Source organism: Bacidia gigantensis (assembly GCF_019456465.1).
Source record: "Bacidia gigantensis strain McMullin 20006 chromosome Unknown contig_246, whole genome shotgun sequence".
NCBI lineage: Eukaryota > Fungi > Ascomycota > Lecanoromycetes > Lecanorales > Ramalinaceae > Bacidia > Bacidia gigantensis.
The window spans coordinates 227,981-248,538 of NW_025408602.1; the positions used below are offsets into that span (position 1 = coordinate 227,981).

The following is a 20,558-nucleotide window of genomic DNA, read 5'->3' on the forward strand; positions in this document are numbered from 1 at the left end:
CAGATGGGCACTAGGGGGAAAAGCCTCGTGGACTACTGGATCGAGCAGTTTCACGGCGCGAGTGCTGTTTGAGGCTGGCCCGGACAATGTATGGCCGAGTTGATTTTCGTAAAGTTTTCGAGTATTTCTTATCGAGAAAGGCCAAAGCATTTCGGTCCAACGAAGGCATTGTAGGTCAAACCACCAGTTTCAAACAGGAATAGTGTTCTAGATGGCACTACTGAACCGTCTCAGCTGTGGGGCTTGACAAGCAGGTAAGATCGCGATAAATCTCTATTGGCGGATGACGGTGAGCGACATATCGTGCGGCTGTGGCAGTCACACTAGGGTCCAGCATCGATGGTCGCCAGAAAATGCCCCGTGGCTTATGTGTGAGGAATCTTAAGTGGGCTGCATGATTCCAAAGGTACGGGAATGGGATACCGTTGGCATGCACTAGACGCACTGCGGACAATTCCCACAACGTCTCGTATCGTTAGCCAACCTTGACGTGCATTCCTGCTGGAGTAACGGTGGGTGAAAATGCCGTCTCCAGCCGTTCCCAATGGTGCGCTTATACAATGCGGTTGTATTTTCATCCAGCTAGCCCGTTGCGTGAAAATCTGAAACATTTCCGCATAAATGGCCCGATTTCGTGTGCTTTACGTTGTGAAGTCCTGCGTAACGTTCACTGGATGAGCAGGTAGCTTATTGGTGGATTGGAATGGCAGATCTGAGGGCCAGCGTTTGCCGGTGATTCCAGAATCCACGGGTCGAGTTACGGGCTTTGATGGTAACTCTGCTCAATGCCAACGACGACCCAATCTTTTGTGGCGCACACCTTGAAACAGACATTTGGCTCGCTATGCCGTCATTTCGTAGACTGTCTTTCCTCTGAGCCGTCGAGTGTGTATGCATGTCTAGATCATTGTTCCTACTTGACACTTTGGAGCTGACCTTGACGAAGACCATCAACTTTATGTGTCCGTTGCGATGTTGAAAGTAGGTGTATGGCATTTCAGGCAAATAACCCCTCGCTCTCACGCCGAATGGACTTCGCTTCAATCTCAAACGAACCATGTTGCATCTGTAGGAACTCTCAAGTGCACGCTCCGGGAGGGCCGATCCTCGTTAGATCCTCGTTGCGAGACTGAAGTGCGTTTCGAAGCCAGGTCCCAGGGGTAAAAGAGTGAAGAGGTAGACTCGCTAAAATCTAGGTGGCTTTTGAAAACCAGATACTTTGGCTTGGACCACTACTTGGATTTATGAAACCACTCAGGAGCTTTGGCCATACCTTTCTGAGAGCCACATGTCACGCCGTGCATTGGGTCATGCTAAATCTGCTCTGGTGTCTCGGCCGTGTTGTCTAAGGTCTTGAAAGGTCTCGAATGAGGTTGGACCCAGAGCACCTTTTCAATCAAGTGTAAACTGAATACCCAAAAGGGCTAGAGGTCTAAGGCACCAGCTTCGAGCAGCTCCTGTCCAGTTTGATCCATGACTTCACGGATCCTTTCCCCTTCATCCAGTTCAGTAGGAACTTTAGGTTTTTGGGTTCGTTTGAGGGCTGCTTCTGGCTGAAGATGCTTGATTGAGGATGTCAGGTCAAAATTGCTCATGAGCTCATTCATGACCTCTTCCGGCATGCCCATCATCTCCCTCATCATGGCTGTAAAATCATCTTCATCGGGATTCTTAGTCGTGTCGCTCGCAGCTGCTTCAACATCATCACTCGAAGCGCTGGCTTCAGAGCTAGTCTCATCGTCGTCGTGATCCATGTCATCTATTAGACCACCATCGGAATTCTCGCCTTCGCTCTTGAGAAAGTTTTGAAATCGCTCTACCGTCCTGCGTAGATTGTTTTGGACGCCCTTATCACCGAATGCGGGTACCGAGTTTGACTGTGCTTTTCCATCGAGCTCTCTTTCAAACTCACCAAAATCGATGTCAAGCCAACTGTCGCTATCTTCCGACAGACCCCAGCTTTTCACATCGCTGTCTGAAGGTAGTTGCTCTTCCCCTGACTCAAGATCTTCAATCAGAAGTTTGATTTCGCGCACTTCTTTTTTGTCCCTATTGTGAGGGTCAGATAACAACATGGCAAACCCGCATGATAATCTTCCCCCAATTTCCAACTGCGCTCTTACTTTCAGATCTACTGCGTGCCTTGCCAAAGACTCCCATACGCTAGGCAAGGTAAACTGTTGACTCCTGAGCTGTGCATAGCCGACCTTTGTGAATTTGACTGAAGCTTCTACCAGGTCAGGTGGAGAGAAGGGTAACCCTTCTATACCCTCTTTTTCCAAATGATGGAGCGCAATGGGGTCACGAAGGTAGAAAGCCTCAATTGCCGCACTGACGCAGCCGGGGAAATTGTGAAGGATATAGGCAAGCTTTCTAGGAATCTTGACGAGGGCACAATGCAGGCTTTCACGTATTTGGTGGGGATATTTTTGAAGCCGCATAAACGCTTCAACTTCTATCTTTGCTGAGTGCTGCAGCTTGCGGTTTGGGTTGCCTATCCATTCGAGCGCTCTGTCAAGTGTCATCCTATCTGAAGTCCCGCTCAGACCTCGGACCGCTTTGCCTGGTAGTTCAAGTGGTATGACCAGCAACTTTCCCGCATGAATCCATACTCTGAAGTCGGCCACTTCGGGATTTAACCAAGTTGGTAGCGCGTTGGCTGCCTCGATGAGAAGGAACTCTCCATCTGTATCGAAGACTCTGATCCACACTTCTGGGAACTGAGCGCTCAGTTCCCGCAGTAAATACACGATGGTCCATTCATCATCAGCAGAGTCACCGAAGTTGGTTCGCCCCCACAGATAGCTCCTTTGCCCGTCGCGCTTTATTTTGAGCTCGAAACCTTCGCGCTGCCAAATGAAGTCTTGCAAATGAGTCTTGATTAACTTCTTCGCCGCATTCTGAATCTCGCGCAAATTGTCACGAGCGTCACTGCCGTTGGGATTGTTATTTATTAAATAGATGGAGTATTCGACACAATCATCTGGAAGGATCTTTGGAAAGCCATCGAAGCCTTCGCCGAACCACTTGAGATCATCTTGTGATCTCGGCATCGTCTCTTGACGGAATACTACTGACGAAATGAAAGTGAGATGAAAGTGTGATGAAGGCGAAATAAATGAGATAATTAGGCCTGGCCACCAAGCGCCGAGGCGTGGCGTGTAGGGCTGGGATGTCTTGGCAGGAGTCCTTAGCGTCGGGGATAATGCATGTCCGGACCTTCATTGTTTACTTCTGCAACTTTCACCAAACAACTTCAACATGACTTAGCACCTTCGTCCTCCGACGTGCTCTACGCGTCATATTGATCCATTGGATACATAGGTCACTGTATCCACTCCATGCGTTATATTGTACAACATGGCATACATAGAGACACCCCGCACCGACGCGGGCAATGCAACATACATGACGAACGGCCATGACTTCGAAAACTTTTCAGTCGAGAATTCAATGCTCTCGCCAATCAAGAAGAGAGAAGATATCGTCGCGCTGATGAGAAATGAGCGCGGCGCAAGTCTCAAAACACCTCGAGCTCGCATGCCACTCGCCGACCGCAGAAATCTGCCCGCTGTCCCCAAACCCGCCGAGTTCACACCATTACTGCAAAGTGTGACGAAACGGAACTTTGAGCGCAATGGCAAGCGAAAGAGTGGGCCTGAGACACCAGCTTTTCTTAAGGCTGGCTACCAGAACAAAGGGAGCCCAGCGCTGCCTGGGGCTGAAGCTTCGGCCCTCTATGGCAGTGAGCTGGGTAGCTCTGTGCTCGTCGACAATGGAAGCACGCCAATACCTCAGATTACTTCTAGCAGTGCACAGTCAACGCCACTTGCAGCTCTACCGAAGCGCGATGCCACAGGAGTACTCCCCGATCAAGGAAACCTGATGACATTAAGGGAGCAAGAAACTGTAGATACCCTTGCATTCCCGTAATGCTCTCTGCTGACATTTGGCTAGATCATCGACAAGATCGAGAAGGAAAACTTCGGTCTGAAGCTGAAAATACATTTTCTAGAAGAGGCGTTGCGAAAAGCCGGGCCTGGCTTCAATGAAGCTGCTTTGAAAGAGAATACAGATCTCAAAGTCGATCGTGTCACATTGCAAAAAGAGCTCACTCGCTGCAGGAAAACACTCAATCAAGCCGAGCGTGATCTTGAAGCGTATAAACGTCATTTGGAAGAGGTACAAGCTAAGGCGAAACGACAGCAGGCGGACGAGAGCTTACAACAGGAGCTTGAAGAATTAAGGACATCTATTCAAGAGCGACAAGAGGAAGTTGAAGAGCTTCGGGACCGGCTGATCACCTCAGACCAAAATGATGATCAGATGCAAAAGCTCAAGGACGAAATGGAGGACCTTGCGGCTGACCTGAGCGAACGAGATCGGCATATTGAGGAACGTGACGACGAAATTGATAGATTGAAAAGTCAAGCCAAAAAAGACTCGGATGAGTTGGATGAGGTCTATGCTGAGCTCGAGTCGGAAAAGAATCGAATGCAAGAACTAGAGGCTGAAAGCGAGGCAAAGAATGCCAATGAAGCTGCTTTGAATCAAGCCAAGGACGACCTGGAGGATGCTCTTGCGGCGCAGAGGAAAGCTGAGAATGATTTGGAGGAAGTATGTACAGTAGTCTACGTCAACCTGCCCATGCTAACTTGCCGCTAGCTTCAAGATGAGATGGCCAACAAATCCTTCACAACCAAGGGTTTAAGTCGACAACTTGAGGAAAAGGCCAATAAACTCCAAGATGATCTTGCCACTCTGCGGGAAGAGCACATAGACCTTCAATCCTTGTTCGACGACAAGTCCCGACAGGCTAAGAAGCTCGAGGATCAACTCCAGAGTCAAGGTCAAGACGCTGATGTACGAAACCAAAAAGTATCAGACCAGCATGAGCTTCTGCGACATGATCACGAAGCAACCCTACGGAAGTGCGAGTCTCTCAATCATGATCTGAAGAAGACCATTGAAGAGCTTCAGAACAAGTCTGAAGAGAAGGATCTGCTACACTCTCGGCACGACGCACTGACCACTGAGTCTAACGCACTACAGAAAGACCTAGTCAAGACTCGATCAAGCCTAGACGGTCTTGAAAATGATCTCCAAGATGAGCGCCAGCACGCCGCAGACAATGATCGCCAGCTCAGATCAGAAGCCAAAGATGAGATCGATCGTTTGTCCGAAGAGATCAATAAGTTGCAGCGCCAACTTGCGGACAAGGAGACTTCCAATGCAGGTGAGCGTGATACGTGGGAGGGCCAGCTGCGGGGTCTTAAGTCGCAGAAAGAGAAGTCAGAAGAACAAGCTGCAGGTCTTCAGCGAACTATTGACAAGCTTCAAGAAGTCGAGGGTACTCTGTCTAGTAAAGAAATGAAACTTCAGGAGGCCTTAGAGAGCGAAAAGGAGCGTCATCGAAGCGAAGAAGCCGTGCTTGAACGACATATACAGACTCTGAACAAGGAAGTGGAAGATAAACGACAAGAACTCGAAGAGCTACGAACCGATCTTTCTGAAGCTAAGGAGAACGTCCGACTCAGCGAACAGGAGCAAAACATTCTCGAGGAAAAAGTACAGGCTCTCGAGGACGAAGTGGAGGTTCTGCAAGGTGACCTGGAGGAGGCAGATACAGAGAAAGCTCGCTTGGCGCTCGAAGCTGTGGAAGAAGAGGCGGCAGATCTCAGAGAACAGCTGAGTGAAGCCCAACAAAATTATAATAGATCGACTATTTCACGACCTGATCAGCAAGAATTGCAGAGCAGACTCCAAGGAACCATGGAGCAGCTGGAGGAAGCGCAGGTGGAGAGAGACGCTGCTAAAAGCCAGATCGAAGAAATGCGAGCTTTAGCAGATGATACCTTCAAGTTGGACCGGGAGAGATCTGATCTCAAAGATTCTAAGCTAAGGCTAGAAAGTGAGGTTGGACGTCTTCGTGATGAGCGGAGCAATCTCGTCAAACAGCATGCTGCTGCTAAGCGTGAGCTAGAATCAAAGGTCGCGAGAGCTCTATCTGAAGAGGCTCGTCTGGCTGATAAGGTTACGAGTCTACAAGGAACGCTCGAGAATGCTGCGGAAGATAAGAATCTGGAGCTAGTTCTTGCGAATGAGAAAGTCCAGCGACTTGAGAGACGCATTAACGACTTAGAGGAACTTCTCTCGTCGAGCGGTGAGCACGATAGCGTTGAGCTCAGCATACTTCAAAAAGATCTTTTAGCTGCAAAGGAGAGAGAAACAGAACACCTCCGGCGAGAGAAAGCACAAAAAGACGTTCTTCGCGACCTCAAATCTAAAGTCAGCCAACTCGAGCGCCAGGCTCACGAAGCAGAGCTCGCCCGACTCGCCAGCTCACCCAAATCATCCGCTTCAGGCTCCCCTCATAAAACGGAGATAGTCGAGCTCCAGCGCCGTCTTACTGACGCACAAATCCAACTCCGCGATTCCAAAACTTCATCAAAGTCCGAGCTCAAAACCCTCCAAGCCCGTCTCGCAGAGTCAGAGCACAACGCCCAAAACGCCGCTGACGGTTTCGATCAACAGCGCGAACAACTTGAAGCAGACATCGCCACCTCCCGCCAAGAGCAAGAATCTCTTACCTCCAAGAATACTTCAGCAACTCAAACAATCACCCGTCTCCGCACCCGCATCTCCTCCCTCGAAAACGAACTCCAGTCCAACCGCCGCTCCACGACCGCGGACGACACCATCGCCGAAGAGCGCGCTGATCTCCATCAGATGCTCAAAGATGCCAAATTACAAGCCGAAGACCTGGAAGTCCAGCTCTCTAGCCGCGAGACTTCTCTTTCTTCAGCCCAAATGAGGGAGAAGGATTTGAGGGCGCAATTGAAGCGGGTTCGGAGCGAGAGGACGCTGCAGAGCCAGAAAGCGGCGGCGCTGATGCAGGAATTGGATGTTTTGCAGGGGAGGTATGAGCGCGCCCTGGATAAGTTGGCGAGTAAGCAGCGGGCGTGGGAGGAGGAGAGGAGGAGGGTGAGGTTTGCGGGCCAGAATACAAGCAGCTTCCAAGATGGTGGGGGTGAGGGTGGGAATGGGGAAAGTAGGGTGGTGGAGGAGAGGCATGGACTTGAGCTCAAGGGATTGGTGAAGCAGATCATGTGGTTGAAAGCTAAATTGGGACGGGTGGAGCGGTTCAGGGCTGATTTGGTGCATGAAAAGGGGTTTTTGGGTCTGCAGGTTAGGATGTTTGAGGATTGGTATGTCCCCTCCCCTCCCCTCCTTTTCCCCTTCCTTGCCCTTCGTCATTGATCACATACTAATTCTTGAACGCACAGTAATAAAGCACAACTAGACCTCCTAGCCGAAATGGGCGTCTCCCCCGACCGCCAGACATCAACCAGATTACGACTAGGCGATGCGTTGAGGAAGCAAGCTGGTGATAACATGCGAAAGCCGGCGAGCTTGAAGGTTGTGGCGAAGATGGTGCTGGCGACGTGTAGGATGAGGAGATTGTCCGGGGAGTGGGCTGAGCAGAAGAAAGTGGGTAGGGCGTTGAGGAATGCGCGATTGGGGAAGGAGGGGAGGGAAGGGAGGGGTTTCTGATAGATGATTGTGCGTATGCGAGATCAATGGCGTGTTCAAAGGGTGCTACTACTGTCATTAGTCGTCGGCATGCTGGGTCTGGCGTTGCGTTTGAATTGTGAAAAATGGAATGTTGAGTATAGTCATTCCTGATTTACTTCTTCTCTACTAGTTATGGCATTTGGTCGTTTAAGCTTTCGTGATCTCCTGCTTCGTTTGTGATATGTCAGGCGCTATGGTCTCAGAAAGTAGGCCCCGATTTAGGTTCGGGATTCGAGGTGAGTGCTTACTCCTAGGACTCGCTTAATACTCATGAGTCTCAGTGATGCTTTGTTTTCATGGGTGCTCTGTTTTCATGAGTCTTTGATTGCTCTTCAGCGTGTAATTTGTCTTGCCTGTCATGGATGAAGTCGAGAGGCAAGATTGTTCGGCTATCGGTGAGCTACGCTTGCAGCTATGCAAGCGAAAATGACGTTTTGCTGTGGAGCAAGATGTCGTTCTTCTTTGTTTACATGAAAGCTAACTAGATTACTGATAACGAAGATAGAACCCGAGGTGAATGATATCACACCTGATTGACCAATATGACCAATTTGGCCTGGTCAAGCAGGTGTGACAAATGTTTCGATCCGTCTTTCGAGGTTATCATGCTGCTCTGGAAATTGTATCCATAGCCGAACTGGAAACTCGTTAGCAATGATGGACTTTTATGATAGGAAAACCAACAATCCCGCCAATCTTCGTGCATTTCAGAAAAGCAAGCGATACGGAGAGTATCGCCGTCCATCAATTGTTTCCACTCTTCCTGATTCCATCCTGGTGATAAGGGATTGAAGCCTTCGGAATACACCTCGTAAGATCGACAAAGATTGAAAAAGGTGTTCTCCATCAACCTGGTAGCAAGTCTGAGGCGGCGACTCTTACGATTAAACCAGATATTCTCTTCGAATATCTTGAAAACGAGAAGAGTACAAAAAACCAAGGGTTGGTCCTGCACGCGATTCTGCGACATGATATTCGACAGAGCTTGCACCAGGTCTCCAATCATTGAAGAGAGCTTCTCACTACACTTCGGCGTCAGAAGTGAGTTGGTATCTGTTCCACGTAGAAGACGATGACATTCTACACTCGGATCTTCGATATATGATTCTTCGGACTTTTGATAACCCTTCTTTTCCAGAAGCTCGTGACTAAGGAAAGTATAATCGAACAAAAACATTTCGTGTGTCAGGACTAAGCAGCGTAGAGCCAGTGCTATTGGGATGGTCTCGTCCCGAAAGTCTCCAGGATTTTGACTAATCAAATCTGCTTGGTATTGTGCGGCTCTTCCAATCATTTTCTCTGGAAGACTCGCAAAGTGTTCTGGCCATCGCAATGACACGTCATAAAACTGCTCCAAGAATTGAATGATAGGTAGAGGTGGCTGCGACAGAGCTGTTTTTCGACCCTCAACTGCCCTAAAATCCTGAAAAATTGACTTCGAAGCAGCCTCATCGTAGGTGATTCGCACCCTAATATCATGTTGATCGGAAAGTAAGTGGGGCAAGAACCATTCTCCTGTGCCGAGATCAATATCTAGATGAACTCAGTGTTTGATCACGGTGAAGGCAGCGAGTCTCTATCAAACTAGGAAATTTGTTATGAATCTGCTTCACTAGGGTTGTCCGGAGGCTCTCAAGACCCGCGGAGCTTCGCCTTTGCATTGCACATCCTTTGCAATTGATTCTTACTGGAAGCTGTGGGGAATGAGCAAGTCTGCACTTCAACACATGACTCACGTAATCTCACCTGGCCATTTGCAATCCTGCATCTTGAACAAGCGCCCTGCAAGGTCGGGCGAGCTTTTGATTGTGAAAGTCTCTGCGCTGGCATCAGGTGCTTATCCACAGGAACTATTCTCAAAAGGAATGTTGTGATTGGGATGCAGTTTGGCAGTGTGAGATCTGCTGGGCAGTGTGGGGTAAGTGAAGTGAAGTAAAGTGTTACATCATCTTGAAGTGTTGACTTAGATTCCCGTGAACAACACTTCGAAAATTTCTGCCTCCTGTTGAGATCCTCGTCTTAATTCTCATTTTTAAAAGGAAGCTTGGACATATCGACGAGCTAAGCAGGATGATGCAGGCTTCACTCTACTGATTCTGAAAGACTAATCGGTTGATACTCTAGCCATTAGCAAGTGAGTGTCTACATCTACGATGGTTACATTTCTGACCGCGATTTCTAAGAGTACAACCAGCGTTCATATTTATCGGGACCATTTTCCACGATCAGCGTAGGCAACCAGTTTTAGTGTCCAGTGCAGAATCCAAGCTGGTCTATTATTGACAGAGCTAATAGTTTAGCAGTTTATTCGATCCTCAAACTAGATTACCGGTCGCTATTTTGACCCCTCACCTGGACTAACTATTCGCGAAATCAGCCACTTGGATTGTTCATCCAGCGGACTGTTCCCTACATTATCCACGATGGGGCTCCTTGATGTTCCTACTGAGACTCTCGCCCAGTGCACCGCCTATCTAGATAAAGAAAGCGATATCTATGCTTTAGCTCGAGTCTGTACCAGGCTCCACGATGTTGCCATCAACATTCTTTACGATTTTAATATTCAAAATCACAATTCCAGGGCTCTTTTCTGGGCCGCAAAGCATGGACATGAAAATTTAGCCCGAAAGATACTGAGTCGAATTCCCAATCCCAATTCGGTGACCAACTATACGGACCGGCATGACCAATGGAAGGATCCGGGCTTGAATATAGTCGGCGATTTTACACCTCTCCATATTGCAGCCTCCGAAGGCCATGTACCCGTCGTAAAGCTACTTTCGAATTCCGGAACATGCCCTCATTGCCAATTTGAGGTGCTGGACGAACAATATTTCCCTTATAAGTCTGATCAACATAAGCCATACATCTACTCCACGCCACTTCATTTAGCCTCCAAGGATGGCGACGTCGCAATTGTGAAGCTATTGCTCCAAATTAAAGCAGAACCTGAAGTCAGAACTTTAGGTGGAGCAGCGCCACTCTATCACGCAGTTGGTGCGAAGAATGAGCGAGTAGTACGATTGATCGCGAGACGGGTCACAAATGTTGGAAGCAAGTTTGTACATTCAGGTCACTATGTCACTCCCCTGCATCTTGCATGCATGAATCTCCGGTGGGATTCCGCACGTTATTTCTTAGAACGTGGCGCGGATGTCAACCAAATTGACAACAATGGCAATACGCCTTTGCAAAATACATTCAAGTAAGCTACCCATCCGTAATAACCCCATTTAGACTAAGACATATAGCTCTACGACTCATGTAGATGATCCCAAAGGCCTCTATATGACAGTCAAAATCCTACTGCAATTTGGGGCTGATCCGAAACTGGGGAATTGTGGCGTCTGTTGGATTGGAGTCAATCACCACCTTGACTCAATTAGGACACTTTTCAAGGACTACGCAAAAGAATATACTCAAAAACCAAAAGAACCCCCAGTGCAGATTGGTCGTGGCTGGATGACGGCACCAGAAATACCGAAACTCCCGGACATCGAAATTGAAGAATTGTGCAATCCCAGGCCCATCCCTCAAATGCTTTCGCTTTTCGACGGAAACGAATTTCCACCCCTGGGTGCCTAGAAATACTTTTCCAAGACGAAGTGATACATGTGATTTGGATGGTCTATCATCAGCCTCAAAATTTGACGTTATGCTTGCATGCTCTACACATATCTCCACTGGCCCTAGACCTCGAAACGCGAGAGACAAGAAAAGGGTACTTTTTTTTTCGGTTCTCGAGCTCAAGAAACTGTTGGGAGGGCGGGAATGAGGTCATACGTCCAGCAGACTATGATAAAGCGTTCGAGGAGTGATATGAGTGTCTTGTGAATGTAGTGTGTGGTTAATAGTCCATGATGTTGTCAGTGAAAACAAACCCAGCGCTGAGGCTGAAACAGAGCCAACTAAGAGCAAGGGCAGCCATTCATGATTTGAAACCCTGTGAGTAGGTATGAGCAAGTTTGCGTATGTAACAATAATTATCGAGCCGAGTCTCATACGTGAGCTCGGCTTCTGTATGCAGACATTTCATCAATTCGATTTCCAATCCGAGTTTAATTTGACTTCCTTTGTCTTTATGGTCTAGCCCTCGTGTAGTGTTGTTTTATGTATGGTTGTCTCGGATACTCAATATGAGTCGATTCACGAACAAAGCTCACAACGTGTAGTAAATCACTCGACGCATGACATTGAAGTCTGAGACAGCTCCTCTAAGACGCTCAAGATGAACTTTACCCCGTTTGCACCAGAGTCTTGAAATCTGTTCCTGCCAGTTGACGCTCTTTCATCTGTCCGAGACACCACCATTGTTGTCGAAGGTCATGGTCTCGGATATGCACAATGCCTCTGTCTTCCAATTATAATTGCAAGTTGGAAGGGTATGTATATATGTCTGCTCAGTGCAGGCAAGATGTACATCACCAAGAGGCAAGACTACAGTCGCAGCATCAAACCTTTTGTACTCTTTATCATACGCTCCCATAGACCTTTAATTGATTAGACACTCATGCAACCGATATCCGTAGCTCGGGCGATTATGCAAGGCAACGATCTGCTACAACCTCACATCAATATCCACAGCGACATCTTCTTCGAGCACGCTCGATTCATAAGTAGGAACATCTCCACCGCCTTCGTTGGCTTCATCCAGAGTTTCCAAGTTTCTCGTCGAAGCCCACTTCAGACAGACGCAATGAATCAACGGATAAGATGGCGACAAAATTACATGCACCACCGTGACGATCTCACAGTTCAGGACATTAACAGCATGTTCACCGTGTTCGATGATTACTTCTTCGGCAGCTCGCTTAGAGGACGTGTCAGCATATTCTATTTCTCTGACTCTGACTTCCGCCGCATGACAGGTCGGACAGGAAATCATTTCGGATCGACTGTAGCCTATACGTCTCCAATAGTGACTGGAGCATACATTGCCATCAGAAAAGCCAGGGGTCTGAGAGGACCAGAGGAAGTTTTGAGCAACATGCTGCATGAAATGTGTCACGCCGTACTAGAGATATACGGAGAATATTGTGACAAATGCGTGACAGCCCGACATGAGGAAGCAGAATGCCGTTTTACTACACAAGAGCATGAAGACCGCGGATACACGGGACTCGGTCCATATTGGATGAATCTCGCTTACGCAGTTGAGTATGGGGCTCGGAGAGCTTTCGTTCTACCAGGTTCAAATTGGGATCTTCATGTCCAGGCAAGAGCTCGAAACGAGTAGAACGCACGCCAAAGTCGGGCAATGCAGCGAGCTATGGATCCGTCGTCTGCGTACGTACTGCCCAGTCATCGATGACGAGGACAACTCCTACAGAGATATAGATAGATGATCGTGTTCAGTTTGTCGAGTAGCATTAGGCGAAGCTGGATTCGCTTGGGCGCTTGTGGGATTAGATACACTGGATAGATGTTGTAGAAAGAAGAAGACTGCCAGTCAATCCAGTACCAGTTCCTCTCTGGTTCTATGGCATTATTCGTGTGCATTCGGTATCTCAGTGCATCTGTGAACGACTTGCCCTCCATAAATTCCCTACCCTCCTCAAGCACAACTCTTGGGTGGCAAAAACCTCTTAATCTATAACTAATTTCCAGGAAGGTCAATTAATGGTACACGGTCGACGAACAGTCCAACATTGTCATCGCTCGCTGCTGTAGCGGCAAAATTACAGTAAGAATACTTCTAAATATTACCCATCGAACATGATTCTCGCAACCAGTCAGTCTCAGAGTCTTGAATGATGCATAGAGAGTTAATCTAGATATAGTGAACGCCAAGACTTTGAGTAACCCTAATAGCGTCTGCAAGGTCTGCATTATCTCACATTCAGGGATCGATGTCTAGATTGGCAAAGTCAATGTGCTAGAACATGTAGACTTACATGAAGTGCTTGTGTATGATGGTCCTTCATGATACATAAACAATCAAAGGAAGACGACAAGAATCGATTCACCGTCCAGCTTGCAAGTTTTCCATGCGTCAAATTTTCTCTCACCAAGTCAACTCCCCAGCAATGTGACAAAGTGGTGTATATAACCCCATCAGGAATCCGTTGCCCTTCACAAAGTCGTAGGCTGTCAACTACTCCGTTGCCCACACATATTAGGCGGCTTGGTTTCCAATCCTTGAGCAGACTTGGTACCGGACGAGAGCACTTGTATGTCTTGATGCATCGCTCCAACCAGTGAGATGCCAGAGAAAGGCATTGCCTAGATCCGGTATTCTTGGTCATCAACGTCTCTGAGAGCTGGCTATTATTAAAGCCCCAACTCGTAGAGTCTTCTTTACGCATCACAGGGACCAAGTCCAGATCCATGTAAAGCATAGGTTCTGCTAATGACCTAGTCTCAAGTCGAAGCCTTATGGTCGTCTCTGGTAAACCTAAATCCTTTCTTCGCTCGTAATTATAACTCAAGGCCAACAAGGCTTGGTACGATACGATTTTTGACGATGACGCGTGTTTCTCGAAACGCCCGCAAATACAGCAATCATGAGCAATAGCTTCTAAAAAGGCATTATATGTGTTATGGTGATGACCAGTGCCAGACTCAGTCTGCGTTCGGATTGCTTGCAGCATTACCAGGCATGTTTCGCAAAACATAACGAGGGTTGAAGGCAGAAAATGAAATTCGAATTCAAAGGCTCACTACTCGCAGGGACAATACTGCATAAAGCTAAGACTTCAAATATCGCAACCCAAGGAACAATGACTCTGAGGCATGCATTATCGTGGTCCGCCTCTATATGACAATGATTTGATTGCAGACACGAACAGCTTGTTGAATGATATATCGGCCTCCGGAGAAACTCATTCACCGGAATGGCAGAGGAGCTCGCTAAGTCATTTTAGTACTAGTGCTTTAAATTTGAGACACGTATCACAACTTTCAATACCATCTGGACCTTCGCAAGTAAAGCGATGTATTTAGACAGACTATTCGCATCTCATACACTATTGTATCGCTTGGGAAACTCGACGACGAACCCTTTGATTCATCAATCGCTTGATGGACTCGTAAGCTGTGAAATTACACTGCCTTGAAAAGGGTTGGATGAGATTTCTTGACGAGGTCGGCTCCCTTTTTCTGAGTCAATAGCAGAACTCTGACTAGAGGGAGTGGGGGGCTTGAAGTATCTGACTCACCTTTTCAGCAACCATGTAAACAACATTCTGGATCCTGCAATCAGGAATGATGGGGAAGATCGAAGCATCGATGACCCGGAGATTTTGGACGCCGTGCACCTTCAACGCTCCATCAACAACGCCTTGCTCAATGCTTTGAGACAATCTACAGGTTCCACAAGGATGAAAGCCGGTTTGGCTACGCTCCAGTATAGTCTTATTCATCGCTTCATCCGAAGCACGCGGCATTGGCCATGGATAGTCTTCGCCAACTAGATCTTTCATTCCATCGCCATTCTTTACGATATCGTCGATGAATCTTACCCCCTCGCGCAGCACGACAAGATCTAGATCGTCAGCAAAGAAATTGAGGTTGATGTATGGCTGGACTTTATAGTCCGCGGACCGTAGCCTGACCTCACCAGGAGGAGAGACAGGTCGCAACAGGTCGACAATTATGGTGAAATAGTCGCCTTGGAGAGGGACTGGGATGTGCCATTGGAATGCCGTACAGAACATTGGCTGAGGCGCCTATCAGTATCTCCCGAATGAAGTGCAACAGAAGTACTTACGACGAAGTCGATCTCGAAATGCGGCTGGCCATCTGGACCGAAGGGATCTACATTGCCATTTTTCTTCTTTGCAGCCACGTATGCTTTGCTTGTAGCAAGAGCCTTATCGATCCGTGGAAAGCCAACAAGCTCAAGCAGACCGCTGTGGAGAGGACCTGTGTGATCACGTTGATATGCTTGTACTGCTGCTTCTTGCATGGGCCCCGCTCTTAGCAAGTGGCTATCGAGTCCATAACCGTCTTTCAACTTGAACACGTGTGGCATGATAGGATGGTCAAGCAAGTTTTGGCCGACGTGGGGTGATTCGACCTTGGTGTTGATGCCGAAAGTCTCGAGCTGCTTCTTTGGACCAATACCAGACAACATCAACAGCTTAGGTGTTTCAAATACACCGCATGATAGGATCACCTCCCGTTTTGCTTTGACTGTGAACTCGGTACCATCAGCAGCTACTACAATCGCACCGACAGCTACACCGTCGTTGATCAAAAGCTGTTTGGTCTGGGTCTCTGCGATAAGTGTAATATTGGGCTTGCCATCCAGGAAGACTGCACTTGTCGATCGAACACCTTTATAGATGGTATTCATGCATTTGACCAAGCCATTAACTTGCCCTTCGTAGATGTTCTCGGTTAACTTTTCGCCCTTACTTACCCACGCGTTGGAGAGTGCATGTCGAAAAGGCTCTAATTCTGGGACCATGTCTGAGATTGCAACGTCGAGCGGACCCTTGCGTCCTACTTTGGCCAATCGTGGGCTGAAGTGCTTGCTATCGTCATGATAGTTTGCTGGCTTGTTCTATCTATCAGACAGGATCCATAGCAGGGTATCAATCTAGCGAACATGAAGGAGGGTCGCATACCTTATCGAAATACTCCTCGCACCCGTTCCAATTCCAGCCGGGGCCACCATACTCCTGCCAGTCATCATAAGTACCATGACTTCCCCGAACCCAGGTGAAGTAATTCAAGGCGCTGCAGCCACCGAGTGTCTTGCCTCTTGTATGAGGTTTCTCGACGCGCTCGTAGTCAGGGCGATTGATCATTGTGGCTTTGTAGCCCCAATCGTACTTGCTATTACGCAGCTCGAAGGCTCGCGCAGGGGTCGTGATCATTGCCTCGCTTCGGGGCGTGCTACAAAGGTCAATATTGAGGACGATAGAGCGAGGTTTAAAAGTCTGTAAATTGGGCTCTTACCCAGGGCCAGCCTCAACCACTAGCACGGATACATCTGGACTCTCCGCCAATCGACCAGCGACGACGTTCCCGGCTGTTCCACCTGCGCCAGAAGTCAGATGTCAGATGCCTTGCACATGCTCCTGGGGAACTGTACCTCCGAGGACGATGAAGTCGTATTCATGCTCGTTGATAGGTATAGAGCCCATTTTTCTTATGATATAATTATGCGTGTGGTAGGCTTCGATTTTCCCTCTTCAGACATGACAGATGCTTCCGCCGCGAACGTATATACATCCTCGCTGGCGTCCAAACCCTTCCGCTTCCGTGAAGACTCACCTGACTAATTGAAGTCCCGCTTACTCCGATTGACACCGTAGCGAGCGAAGCGAGGCATTGACGCTTATTGGCTGGCATTCACTTAGTCATGTATGTAGAACCATGACAAAGCCACCTACCCGCATGTACTCAAGTCAATATTGTTCTTCCTGTTTGTTTGTTTCTTTTTCAAATCGGGATCAATTGGAAACATCGTTCAAGGTCTGCATATTCAGGCGTCAGCAGTGGCAGGCATGCGTATTGCCGGGTGTCAGCTCGGAAGCAAATGCCTTGTTTGGACTTGACTGATCAAAGTTATCATGACTAAGGGTCCGACGTGCATATCAATGCTTCATGCCGCGTTATCCTGAAGAGAAAGATATGTCGAAACACAGAGTTTGCAGAAGAATTTTGTCCCTCTTGAAGCTCCCCAAAGCTGCTGTTCAAGTATCTACAGACAAGCGTTTCCTCTTTCAAAAGTAATCCAACATCAACATGGGGTCCTCATCAGTAGAATCAACAGTGTACACTCTCACCGAAGGCCAACCTCAACCTCGCAATGACACAAGTGCCGGCTTGCAGACGACCAATGGCGGCTCATACATGCTTCTCAGCGACACGCAATTGATCGAGACTCTCGCTCACTTTTCACGAGAACGGATCCCCGAGCGCGTCGTCCATGCAAAAGCGGCCGGCGCAAAAGGCTACTTGGAGGTCACTGACGATATTTCTGACATTACGGACGCAGAGTTTCTCACAGGCATTGGTAAGAAGACTGAGCTCATCACTCGTATCTCAACAGTAGGTCCAGCAAGAGGGTCTGCAGATACAGTCCGCGATGTGCGTGGCTGGGCAATCAAATTCAAGACAAGAGAAGGTAACAATGACTGGGTCTTCAACAACCAGGTATCCATCCCTCAACTCTCTATCAATCCATGACCACCACTCACATTCGCCCTTCAAAGCCCGTCTTCTTCATCCGCGACCCCATCAAATTCCCCTCCCTGAACCGCTCCCACAAGCCCCACCCAACGACCAATGCTTCCTCCTCAGACATGTTCTGGGACTTTCACGTCCACAACCCCGAAGGCATCCACACCCTCTTCTTTCTCTTCGGCACACGCGGCACACCCGCAACACTCCGCCACCAAAACGGCTACTCCAACCACACCTACATCTTCACCAAAGACAACGGCTCCTACCACTATGTAAAGATCCACCTCATCTCCAACCAAGGCATCCGCACCCTCTCCAACGCCTCAGCCGCTCATATCGCCGGCACTTCGCCCGACTACCACAGCCTAGACCTACGCACCGCCATCACCGAAGGCAACTTACCCACCTGGACCGTCTCAATCCAAACCATGCAACCCTCCACCGTTCCCACGAGCGGCCTCTCCATCTTCGACCCCACGCAAATTTGGCCGCACTCATCCTACCCTCTCCGCAAAATCGGCACCATCACCCTGAACCAGAACCCCTCGAACTATTTCACCGAGATCGAGCAAGCGACTTTCTCGCCCAGCAACATGGTGCGCGGGATCCTGCCCTCGGCGGACCCAGTGCTACAAGCGCGTATGTTCGCCTACCCAGACGCAGCGCGGTATCGACTTGGGGCGAATTATCAGTTTCTACCGACGAATAGGCCGGTGAACGAGGTTTTTGCGCCGACGCAGAGGGATGGCGCGATGAATTTCACTGATAACTATGGGGGCGAGCCGAATTATGTTGGGGCGACGATCGGGAAGAGGGAGGTGATATTTGAGGAGCGGCTGCTACTACGAAGAATGAGGATGGCGGCAGGGAGGCGGAAGTGGTAAGTAAGATGCCGGCGGTGTTTACGTCTGAGGTTACGGAGAAGGATTTTGTGCAGCCGAGACGGCTGTGGGAGATCATGGGGAATAAAGGGGAGCAGGATGAGTTTGTGAGGAACTTAGTGGCGCATGTGAGCGAGGTGACGGTCGAGGGATTGAGGAAGCAGGTCTACGGTACCTATTCTAGCACATTGTTGAGGGTATGGATCTGAAGAATGCTGACTTTTTGCTCTGTAGCTCTCTTTGCCAAGGTCGATCAGGACTTGGGAAGGCGATTGGAGCAAGAGACAGAGAAGAAGGTGGCGGAGAGTGCTGAGCATCCGAAGAAATCGGCGTGGCATTGATTGGTCAGAATAACGGTGTAGAGCGGCGATGGGGCTCCTTATGTGGAAATGAATTATCGAGATGGTTCGGTAGCTCACCACGTGTCACTGCAACGATCTCTGCTTTTGTCAACCTATCCTCGAAGCTTGCTCACCAGCACTACAGAAGATACTGTTGATCCTAAGGCTGGCTGTATTTCATCTGCTGTACGGTATAAGGATAAATGATTGAAAAAAACAACTATCCTGCCCCGCTCCTCGTGTCTTAGGGATTAGAAAATACCTCATTTGTAGCTTCTTCACATCAACAAAGACAAACCGCAACTCCCGCCCATCCCCAGTTTTAGCCCCTTTCTGCTCAACATTCCACCACTCCGTCACTTCCCTAATATCGAACGTCTTCCTCCCATCACCCATGATAATAGACGGACACTTACAATGAATCGAGCAGACCTTGTCCCCGTCTCAATCGCAAATCTTGACATTCGCCTCTGTTTTGATTTCAAATTGCGACTTCTTTGAGGCGCTTTATGCATTCCACAAGGCGTGGGGTGCAACATACCTTTTCGCGGCGGGATCTGGATCATCACTGTCTGTTGTCATCGTAACTAGTCTTCTATGGATGATCCAGACACGTGGAACATTTATCAAGGGTGAATTTGATGCCAAATACCAAATGGGTCATGTCATGCGTCAGTGACCTCTAGATTTTGTCTGCAATGAGTCAAGACATACCAACAAGTCAAAAAGTAAGCATAAATCCTCGTGAAACATTCACCGACGTCAGAATCACAGCAAAAGTAAACAGTACCCCAACGTAAGGTTTGAATAAGAGCTGAGCTGGCCCGAATAGATTGCTACTCCGACTCCAGCCTTCACGACCTTAAACTTTCACTCCAATTGAAGCTCTGAGAGCCACCAAGACACCATCAAGCAACGAATTGGTCCCCCACACTCAGATTCCCCACCAATCCATCCCTTGCCCTTCACCCGTCACCCACCCACCCACTCAAGGCCACTTAACACTCAACTCATAAGCATCATCCTTCCCAAGCGTCGCCTTCTGCATCCTCTTCCCCAACACATCATTCACGTCGTCCAAGTCTATTCGATCATAAATTAGCCTTTCCCCCCAACCCCCAAAGACCCCCAAAGGAAACAAACTCACCCCTTTTCCCCTTCCCAACTTCCTCCCCATTAACAAAGAAAGTCCCCTTACTCCCATCAATGCCCATCGCCTTCAACTGGTCGCTGACGCGGTCGGGCAGTTGAGTGAGGTTGGTGTCGCGCTTCCATTTCACGACGAGCTCGTAGGCGTCGTCGGCGGCGTGGGTGGAGGGGTTGAAGATTGGGCCCGTGGGGACGTTGGGGAGGGTGGGGATGGTGGGGAGTTTGATTGGGGCTGTTACTGGGGGCGGTGTTAGGGTGGGGGATTAGGTGGAGGGTTGGGGGGAGAAAGGAGGAGGGGTAAGAGGGGAGAGGGGGAAGGAAGGGGGAGGTTAGGTCGAGAGGTGTAAGTGAGGGAAAGGGAAAGGGGGAAAATTAGGGGACGCGGAGGCGTACGTGGAGGTTGGCCTGGAGCGCAGAAGACACCTCCGGCTAGGAGAGGCACGATGAGGAGGATGGTGGATAGCTGCATTGTCGA

The 20,558-nt window shown here is 48.8% G+C and overlaps 6 protein-coding genes across 6 annotated transcripts; 3 read left to right on the plus strand and 3 right to left on the minus strand.

Annotated features, from left to right (window-relative positions):
• Positions 1 to 1,424: 1,424 nt before the first annotated feature.
• Positions 1,425 to 3,053, minus strand: KY384_005730 (uncharacterized protein; the record flags this gene model as incomplete). Its single annotated transcript, XM_044814228.1, has 1 exon — positions 1,425 to 3,053. The coding sequence occupies one exon, from the start codon at positions 3,051 to 3,053 to the stop codon at positions 1,425 to 1,427; it is 1,629 nt and encodes a 542-aa protein (XP_044668378.1).
• Positions 3,054 to 3,360: 307 nt separating this feature from the next.
• On the plus strand, positions 3,361 to 7,554 carry KY384_005731 (uncharacterized protein; the record flags this gene model as incomplete). The annotated part of the gene is made up of 4 exons (XM_044814229.1): positions 3,361 to 3,909; positions 3,958 to 4,617; positions 4,666 to 7,208; positions 7,287 to 7,554. 4 exons carry the CDS (start codon positions 3,361 to 3,363, stop codon positions 7,552 to 7,554), a joined length of 4,020 nt encoding a protein of 1,339 aa, XP_044668379.1.
• Positions 7,555 to 8,135: 581 nt separating this feature from the next.
• On the minus strand, positions 8,136 to 9,343 carry KY384_005732 (uncharacterized protein; the record flags this gene model as incomplete). The annotated part of the gene is made up of 4 exons (XM_044814230.1): positions 8,136 to 8,212; positions 8,260 to 9,108; positions 9,264 to 9,269; positions 9,322 to 9,343. 4 exons carry the CDS (start codon positions 9,341 to 9,343, stop codon positions 8,136 to 8,138), a joined length of 954 nt encoding a protein of 317 aa, XP_044668380.1.
• A 655-nt stretch (positions 9,344 to 9,998) lies between these two features.
• Positions 9,999 to 11,160, plus strand: KY384_005733 (uncharacterized protein; the record flags this gene model as incomplete). Its single annotated transcript, XM_044814231.1, has 2 exons — positions 9,999 to 10,780; positions 10,827 to 11,160. 2 exons carry the CDS (start codon positions 9,999 to 10,001, stop codon positions 11,158 to 11,160), a joined length of 1,116 nt encoding a protein of 371 aa, XP_044668381.1.
• Positions 11,161 to 14,616: 3,456 nt separating this feature from the next.
• KY384_005734 (uncharacterized protein) lies at positions 14,617 to 16,328 on the minus strand (the record flags this gene model as incomplete). The annotated part of the gene is made up of 4 exons (XM_044814232.1): positions 14,617 to 14,673; positions 14,733 to 15,233; positions 15,284 to 16,081; positions 16,146 to 16,328. 4 exons carry the CDS (start codon positions 16,326 to 16,328, stop codon positions 14,617 to 14,619), a joined length of 1,539 nt encoding a protein of 512 aa, XP_044668382.1.
• A 943-nt stretch (positions 16,329 to 17,271) lies between these two features.
• On the plus strand, positions 17,272 to 18,934 carry KY384_005735 (uncharacterized protein; the record flags this gene model as incomplete). The annotated part of the gene is made up of 4 exons (XM_044814233.1): positions 17,272 to 17,682; positions 17,742 to 18,530; positions 18,569 to 18,764; positions 18,828 to 18,934. 4 exons carry the CDS (start codon positions 17,272 to 17,274, stop codon positions 18,932 to 18,934), a joined length of 1,503 nt encoding a protein of 500 aa, XP_044668383.1.
• Between the last annotated feature and the right edge of the window lie 1,624 nt (positions 18,935 to 20,558).